Here is a 9537-nt window from a genome sequence, read left to right as displayed (position 1 = left end):
TCTTAGTGAATCTCAAAAAATCTACAAGGTATTAAAAATGTGTTGACTATAATTGGAAAGTAATGTAATCAAATATTTAAATATTAAAGCCGACTGAACTACGACGAACTGATAAACGCGAAGTACCTAAGAAAAAACTTCCATAGAGATGTGCTGATTAGTCGTCTCAATTCTAATTTCTTAAAATTAAAGCAACAAAACAAAAAACAAAGTAAAAATAAAAAATCCACCACAAAATTGTTTGGTATGTCCACGTTATTATTTCCCAACCCCACAGCACCAGGTATGAAAAGGCAGAGGTGAAAAGTTTATTTGTAAGAAAGTTTTTAACTGAGGTACACGCATATTGAGTGAACTACTATTATTTATTAATTTGTGAAGTAACTTTGAGGTATGTATATTATTTCAAATTTTAGAGCTGAGCGAATTTAATTTAATTCCTACTTATTTTTAGCGAATGTTTTGACCATTATTTATTAATTTTTTAATTTAAGTAATCATTTACGTGTGTGTACTAATAATATATGAAGTAGTAGCCTTCCGCCCGCGGTTTCGCCCGCGTTTTCAAAGAAAAACCCGTTCCCGTAGGATTTCCGGGATAAAACCTATCCTATGTCCTTTCTCGAGTATCAAAATATCTCTATACCAAATTTCATGCAAATTGGTTGAGTAGGCGTGATTGAATAACAGACAGACAGACAGAGTTACTTTCGCATTTATAAAATTAGTATGGATTTGATTAAATAAGTAGATCTAGGTATGTCTTATTATGAAGACGTACCACTGTATAGTATAAAACTAAGTCGCTTTCTCTGTCCCTATGTCCCTTTATATGCTTAAATCTTTTTAAACTACGCAACGGATTTTGTTGCGATTTTTAATAGATAGTGATTCAATTATTTCAAGAGGGAAATTGTATAATATAATTGATTAGGTTTTAGACAAAGCGGGCGATGCCGCGGGCGGTAAGCTAGTACATGATAAATTAAAGTAATAAAAACGGCATAATATAATTGTTATTAATTTAATATTATAATAAAGCTATTACAAATTAATTAGTAAACAAATTAAATTACTTTTTATGATATAGGTAGGTACCTAGTACCTACATAACTAGATATTTTTCAACTAATTTTTACAAAATTGCTTAAATTAATACCTACACAATTACACATAGTATAATTTTTATAAAAAAGATTCAAAGACAACCAGCATACAATACAGGAACAACAAATATAAAATAAAGAACTACAAAACGTTAATTACTTCTCGCAGTTTTGATTTCATAGGATATGTATTTTATTACCTACAATTAGCTACAATTTTTTTTATTAATTTAGAGACAAAATTTTCTTTAATTTATATACCTACCCTTTTTCATAAGCATGTGTCCTCTGGACATATTTTATAAACTTAATTTTAACAAAGTTTTATTTTTGAATATATACCTAATACGATAATTTATATCCATCTTATAACAATTATTTACTTACGCTCTCTGTAAAATGAAGAAAACTCGATTTTAAAGAAAAAATTCTGAATTTTTTTGTTTGAAAAAACATTTACTAATTACAAAACGTCATCAAAACGCCATAAGGACCTTTTCTTCTATTCCTACCCTAGTTTATAGCACAATACTACACGTGAGTCATGCCGAGGGAGGTTGCGTGTATGGATGCATTTCTAAACTACCACTATAAATTGACCTTTCACCCGCGTGACTTTCCGAGCGACTCCTATTAACGAGCGCCTAACGTAACATAAACAGTAGCTCAACTAACACTGGCTGTGCGACGTAGATAGGGCTGTGCGTCTGATTGTATTATTTTATTTTTTGTTTGTATGAGTCATTGCGTTCATTCATGATTGATATGTTTGGGTTATGTGTGGTAAATAAATTAGGTTTCTATGCTATCGGATATTTAATCATTGCTATTTGTAATAATTATGAACTATAATTGTTTAGTTTTGTGTTTTTTGTATATTTAAAAAATGTGCATCAATAGGTAGTACATACTTTAGGAAATTGGGAGCATACGTACCTACACCACATTGTATCTACTAACTATCATTTTAACTTAAGAATTTGTTTTACTTGTGCTTGTTTAAAAGAGGCCGTTTATTTTCGTATTGTTATTCGTTCAATTTCGATATTGAAAAAGAACACAATGAAACATCTTGCGTAAAATATATAACGAAAAACCTTTTGTTTCAGCCCTAAACATGATTTCAAGACTAGTGCTTTTCTGCCTTTACAATATCTTCAAAGGCGCTTTTTGTATAGATCCAGGTATTTCAATTTCTTTACAGTTGTTTATATACTTCCGCAGGAAGGTTGAAGTACTACCTCTTGTTAGCAGCCTCATTCTTTATATTTGTTTTGTTAAATTAATGTGACTAAATATTCCTTTATACATACCTAATATAAACTATTATGTTGTTTTTTTGCTATGTCAAAAGGCAAAACCAAGTACATATTTCTCTAGTAATCTAGAAACTAGACTAACAAACATATATCCTTACATACTTACAAAATTTCGCGTTTATAATATTAATATTATTTATAATCAAAGGTATATATTTCCGTCCAGAAGTCGTAGTTCTCCGAGCCGTTCGCGGCCGAGACGCCCGGCTTCCGTGCGGACAGGGTAAAGTGTTCCTTGACGGGCCAGATTCGTACGTGCTGTGGCTTAAGAACGATAGAGACTTTCTCTATAGATTTCCCAATGAAGAGACGGAAAGAAGGTAAATAGACATTGATTATACGTAGGTTTTTGGTATATTTGTTGGAACTTATCAAAAAGTACTTACCTAAAAAGTGAAAAGTGAATTACCTAGAGCTGTAGTGAGGCATTATTCCTATGTTTATTACCTACAATTTATGAAATTGTATTGTACGTAATTACCTTTTTAGGCAAATAAATAATGAAATGAAACAATCTTTAATCAAAAATTTAAGCTATATTATTTTTGATTCGGCCGCATTGCTATCAATTGAAATCCAACATTGTTTTTCTTTATAATTCTCCATAAATTTGGCGCAGGGTATTAAACCACGATCGTATATTCGGAACGTCGTGTGACACCGGGGCGTGCTACGACGACACTTCACTGCTTCTAAAGAGGGTCACTGAACAGGACAGCGGCTTGTACCGATGCAGGGTGCACTACCAAGCATCGCCCTCTCTGGACTATGTGATCGACGTGAGGTTAGTTGGTAAGTAGACTGTTTGTTTCACACTAAGAGTTAGAGTTCTACATAAAAAAAGCCTTATAACTCTGAAATGATGTAGTTTTTATGTCATGAAGTAATATGTAGCTTAACAGTTATTAAATAGTTTTAAGCTTAGGTTTTAAGTTTATGGAATCAGGAATGGTAAAATGCAAAAAATATAAATTTCACTTCGATACTTATCGTCTGTAAAAATATACTTAGGATGATGATCTTTGCTCCTAGATTCGCCTGGCATTCCACGGATATTTAACGATGCGAAAGAAGAAATCAAAAGAGGTTATGTGGGTCCGCTCAGCCTTGGATCAGATTTAACTTTGATATGTGAAGTAGATGACGGTAAGTGGCACAGAAAAAAAAATCGTAAATTCTAATTAAACAAATATATTTCATGGTTTTGTTATAAAAGTACAGTTTCGGAAAATGTTTGTGATTACTGCCTATATGCTAATAGGCCAATGTACGAAATTATAATATGTATTGTGCGAGCGCAATATAGGTGACCAATGTCACGACTTGTTAATTCGATAAAGTCACTGAAAGCCTATTCAAAAATCTATTATTTGTTATTTTAATTGACACACAATATATCCAGATGTTGTAAAACCATATTAAAATAAATAATATTCTTTGTATCAATTTCTTCTCAACTTAAATCTAGACATTTATTAAATAATTAAATCTAGACATAGCAATTGTAATTACATGTATTTCCAATACAGACCAACCGGACACACTAGTGTACTGGCGTAGAAACGGGGTGGTGATAGAGCGCGCCCACTCGGTGAAGCCGGGCGTGTTGCGCGCGGACGTGCGCGTGCGGGGCGCGACGCGGGACGAGTTGGACGCGCACTACGAGTGCCTGGCGCAGAACGCTGACGTCACCGAGCCGCTCAGCGCGAGCGTTGTCATCAAGATGTACCGTGAGTACAACTGGCCCAGTAAATAAGTACGAATAATGCTGTGATGCGACAATAACCCATTTGTGTACGTCTGAACTTCGTAATGATGCGTCTTCTGATCAAAACAATCCTTACTAGTCCTTCCTAACTATATTATTTATGCGATAGTGTGTTTGTTTCTCTCACTTTCAAGTCGCAATATGGTATGATTTTTGTGTGTGGAGAGGAATGAGGAGGCTAGAGAGTGATATAGATTACTTCTTACAGTGGTGCTTTGAACACGAGGCCGAAGCCGCCTAAATACGAATAACGAATAAGTGTTTAGTAATTGATAAAAATAATAATTTCTAGATATGGTTTGGTTCATACAAGCTGTACAAATACGCATTCATTAAAACTGTGAACTCATATTAATCTTCTCTACCACAGTGCCACCAATAAAAGTTGAGATCCGTTTGAACAACAACTTTGATTTCGAAGCGGGCCAGCCACGGGTGGTCGACTGCGTTGTGGTAGGGTGCGTCCCCCCTCCCTCCATAACTTGGCATCTGGGAGATACTTTACTTAGACCCAGTGTTCATAAGGTGCGTAATAATTGTCACCAATAATTAGGTACAAATTTCTTAACAATAACTTTTTGATTCGAGAACGAACGAGCATCTACCCGAATTGGTCAATTGAATCCATAAACGTAGCGACTTTTTTAAATTACCGATCAAAGTGACTTCGTTAATACATAATTTATAGATAACTTTATAGATATACTATAAAAGTGTAACTTATTAGATATTTAGTATAGTATAGATATTTAGTTACACTATTATGGTTTTATATAAATGTTAAATTATAGGAACTGCACGACGGTAACTACACGGTGTCGTCTCTAACGCTCGCTCCGTCGTTACGCGACAGCAAGCACGACTTGGTGTGCCGGGCCCATAACTCGCATCTACCAGCTGGTATTTACGAGGATAAAGTTACGCTCAATGTTGGATGTAAGTTAATTCAAGATTTTTATTTAACTAATTTCGCATTCAACATGCAAATGTATCGTAGACGTACTACGTACTTTAAAATCTCTTATATAAAATATGCCTAAGTGATCATAGTGATGCGATCACTAAGTGATACCATTGTAGGTACACTGAAATAAAAACATATAAAATAGCGTGTATGCCGAGCACACGTGTCAGACGTGAAACTTCTTTGGGCAAGATTCAAAGATACCAAAATCGTCGCCTTACTCCAAGATGTGACGTTTTGTTTTGCCATGTGATTGTGATGTTTTGCCATGACGCAACATTGAAATTTTACTCTTAACATAGACCAAAGAAGTTTCACTTCAAAAAAATCTTTTGTTTTCCATCTTATTATTCTCTATTCACTTATAAGTATATTTCTTCAAACAGATCGTCCGTTATGTATATCGAGCAAGGAAGAAACGATAGGAGCGGTGGAACGTGAGGCCGAAACAGCTACCTGTGTCGTCGACGCCTCTCCAGAACCTCTGCAGTTTAGCTGGACGTTTGCTGACTCTAGAACTCTTTACACTAGTGTAAAGGTAAAAATTAAATATCTATATCACTTTACTGGCCATATTATTTTTAGCGTTTATGCTTAGGTTATTGTTTCAATGTCTTTTCAGAAGATATAAAGTAAAATCATGACATAAGATATTGATCTAGCATAATCCAAACCCAAGTTATGAGGGTTCAAAAAAACGTCGAAACGCTTCGAGAAAAGGTAGGTAGTGCCCGTGCGTTTCGCTTGGCTCGTCTTGGCGGGGGCACTACCGTGCCCCCAGATAAATAGATATTCGGTTTCGCACATCTCTTTTCAACTCGTGATTGTTAACTTCAGCTTGCGTATACACTCAACAATATTGCGGTGACCCCAGAAACTTGAAGATAAGCTTCTATTTACAGTTTACATTACATGACCCAAAAATAAAATTTCGTCCTCTATAAAATGCAATATCCTTAAGTTGTAAAATTTCAATGGACTACAAATACAATAATGATATCTAGAAAGTGTCTGGACACCACCACCGCTATTCGTCCACCCTTACCTGGTTGCCGCGCGACAGCGATGTCGGCTTGCTCCTCTGCAGAGCGACCAACGCGTTTGGGGAACAAAAGAGACCCTGCTCATACACTATTGCACCTGGAGGCCCTCCCAGGGCCCCGGATTGTGTAGTGCTGCGATCTTACCCTAATGCTGTACGAATTCAGTGCCAGAAAGGTAAATATTTCGGTAATCTAAACGTTCACATATTTTGACAACGTGTGTAAGTAAAATAACGAGAGTAAGTTGACAAATTAAGGATATTTTTACATTTATAATCGGTCCTAACTTCTTAGTTTCTTAATTCCGTAGTTAAAGCTTGTGTAAAATATCGGAAAAAGTATTTACCCTTATGTAACAATTACATACGTATCAATTAATCAGAAAATATCTTATATCTATTTTTATTGTAATGTCATAATTCAGTTTGATATAAAACGTTATTTAAAACAGGTTGGAACGGAGGAAGACCACAGGTTGTATATTTGGAGCTTTTGAACACGGATGGTACAGTCATCCACAATGTATCGAATGCAGCCGGTCACTTTCAGCTCCCTGATATGGAGGATGAGCGAAACTTGACAGCAGTGGTGTACGCCAGCAATTCAAGAGGACGCAGTGAACCAAAGACCTTACATCTTCAGACAATTACTCCACTGAGCGCATCTGGTAAAAAACCTAATTATTTGTTATTAATTTGCTTTGCTAGTGATTAAAATAAATTTCAATATTTTATAATGCAGCGTAACGCAGCGATAAAACCGTCCGAGCGTTAAGTTTATTTATAAAAATCGATATTCAAGCTAATAAGGTACATAATAATGTTTTTTTTCTAATATCGTTTTTGCAGCAGTAAAAGAATATGCGCACACGCAAACTTGGACGAAGTGTTTAGAAGCCGCTGCAGGAATAATAGCCGTGGTGGCTGCTCTCACCGGAACAGTTCTATGTATTAAAATATTTAAAAACAAGAGAGATAGCCTCGAACAAAATCCTGATTTAGTTCCTCGTTCTGATGGTAAGCATGAAATAATATTAATGACAACGAATTTAGTACCTACTTATGTATTTATAAAGAAAAACTATTTAATATCTTAGATTCATTTTGCTTGCATATCAAAACTACGTAACTGTTTTAGGAACATTCCACCGAGAACCAGATTTTACCCGAGAAGAAAGATTGTTAGGTACAACGAATATTACTGTAAATCAATTGGCTGCTTGTCAAAATGTAAGTATTATGCTTTATTTTAGTAATAAAATAAGATTTTTCTTAAACATTTTTTTTTTAAAAGTGCGTATTAAAAATCTGTTATATGTATAATTATAGATGATATAATTGTGCTATTTGATGATCTTCATATGTTGTTAATTTGAACCCTTTTAGTTTCTTAACGTAGAAAATATTATAATTGCTGTTAGAAACGATGCTTTAAGTACAGAGCTTTTTGTTTTTAAACCAAAGCTCTTAACCCTCTTTAACTAACAGTTTATTGCGAAGTCACATATCAAACAACTAACAATTCCTTCTCGTCATTATATTAACAAATATTGAACTACAATTAACCATGACTAGGCATATTATGTTCGCGGGTCGAATATGCCTACCGTGTTACATCATACTTTTACTACTACATATATATTCTACTATACTACGTAGAAGTTTTATTTGAATGGTTATTCCTTGAATCCTTTTCAACTCCTCCTCGAAAGTTGTCCTCGAATATTGTCGTAGTTGATCTGCCGTATCAAATTCCATAATACCCTCTTATGCAAATAATTACTAGCTGACCCGATAAACGTTGTTCTGCCAGTCATTTCACATTGGAGTAAAAAAACAGTACCTACACAACCTATAGAACACCACATTCTTCTTTTTGAAGTGAAACTTCGTTGGACGTGTTGAGAGTAAAATTTCAGGGTCGCGTCATAGCAGTACCGTCACGTCATGAGTAAGGCGAAGATTTTGGTATCTTTAAATCTTGCCAAAGAAGTTTCACTTCTGGCAGGTGTACTCGGCACACACGCTCTTCTTTACCAATAGCCCACGGGGAATAGGCCATGGGCTATGTCGGATTCTTACCGTCTGAACTGCACCGTGTTGCTTTTGACGAGCCTTCATGACCTACATATTATAAAATTTCATAAATATTTTTCAAGCCGTTTCCGAGGAGTATAGCAACTAACATTAGAATTAAATCATAAACTTATATTTATAAAGATAACGTCAAAAGTATATAAATAAGCTGAATTTTTTGCAGCAATACACGTCATCCCCAGTGCCTTCATGCCGCGTGCTCGTCGGCTGCGCGCACCCGACGCCCGACGCTTGCCCGACTTCACAACACTCGTATTTCGTATAAATAATAAACGAACATAATAAACGACCCTAATTAATGTATCCTACATTTAGACATCTAGTCAAACTAGTCTACTTCAATAAAATTATTACTACTTAAACATATCGATATTAACGAATGAATCAACGGATATAATTTCATGTTTCATTTTACTACTTTTGTAAATTTTATTATATTATTGAAATGAAACTTCTTTAGCAGCGTTTAGAGTAAAATTTCGTCATGGAGTAAGGTGACGATTTTGGTAATTTTGCCAAAGAAGTTTCACTTCTGATATGTGAGCTCGGCACACACGCTCTTTTTTTAATATAAAATGCCTACTGTGTATCTTGTATATTAGTTTTATCGTATGCAAACGAATACATTTGTAAAACGCCAATCAATTCATTGTCATAATAAAAATAAATAGCTTACATTAATGTTACTGTTGTAAAAGTAATTATGTTGTTATTCAGTTTAATTTCAATGTCGCTTTTAATTTGAATGAAACTCAAATGTCAATTGAAATTACCGATTAGGCGGGTCTCCACAGAGCGAGCAGCCTCGCGAAGTAATTAAAATAAGCAATAAGACCAAGGAAAATAACAACAGAAACTTTCTCGCCAGTGCCACGTCTACCCTAATCGAGCTGCTTCACGCAGCGACTGCTTCAAACAACAACTGCTTCACGCAGCGATTGCTTCAAGCAGCAACTGCTTCACGCAGAAACTGTTTCGCAAGGCTGCTCGCTCTGTGGGCTAAACGATAAGTGTGAATAGGATGCAATTGTTTAGTTACTGTGACAGTGCATGAGTCAATAAATATGTTAGACCTTTTCACATTGGAGATTATTAAAATGCCTTGTACATTTTGGGAGAGTTGAAGATTTGTACAAATTTATGAATTATTAAAAAATTATGAATCATTTTTAGAGAGCTTATTAATAAGTTTTCAAAGCGATATCAAATAGGTTTTTGTAATTTTATTATCATTTACAATT

General features: G+C 34.8%; 1 protein-coding gene across 2 annotated transcripts; it reads left to right on the top strand.

The window, feature by feature from the left end:
- The first annotated feature begins 322 nt into the window (after positions 1–322).
- On the top strand, positions 323–8771 carry LOC149491230 (adhesion molecule nephrin-like). Of its 2 annotated transcripts, none has more exons than XM_089699185.1 (14): positions 323–391; positions 2216–2290; positions 2592–2745; positions 3045–3217; positions 3458–3571; positions 3955–4155; positions 4564–4718; positions 4985–5129; positions 5544–5695; positions 6162–6375; positions 6652–6867; positions 7052–7216; positions 7338–7429; positions 8460–8771. In XM_089699185.1, the coding sequence occupies exons 2-14, from the start codon at positions 2224–2226 to the stop codon at positions 8559–8561; spliced, it is 1950 nt and encodes a 649-aa protein (XP_089555311.1). In that variant the 5' UTR covers positions 323–391; positions 2216–2223; the 3' UTR covers positions 8562–8771. The 2 variants fall into 2 exon arrangements, with proteins under 2 accessions (XP_089555311.1, XP_089555305.1); XM_089699179.1 differs by having other exon boundaries at positions 7049–7216.
- The last annotated feature ends 766 nt before the right edge of the window (positions 8772–9537 follow it).

This window comes from Colias philodice, chromosome 1 (assembly GCF_061535455.1).
Source record: "Colias philodice isolate Cphi_HAF_F1 chromosome 1, ilColPhil1 Martin Lab GWU primary, whole genome shotgun sequence".
In the NCBI taxonomy this organism is placed as follows: domain Eukaryota; kingdom Metazoa; phylum Arthropoda; class Insecta; order Lepidoptera; family Pieridae; genus Colias; species Colias philodice.
This window is presented reverse-complemented; position numbering and strand designations above follow the sequence as displayed.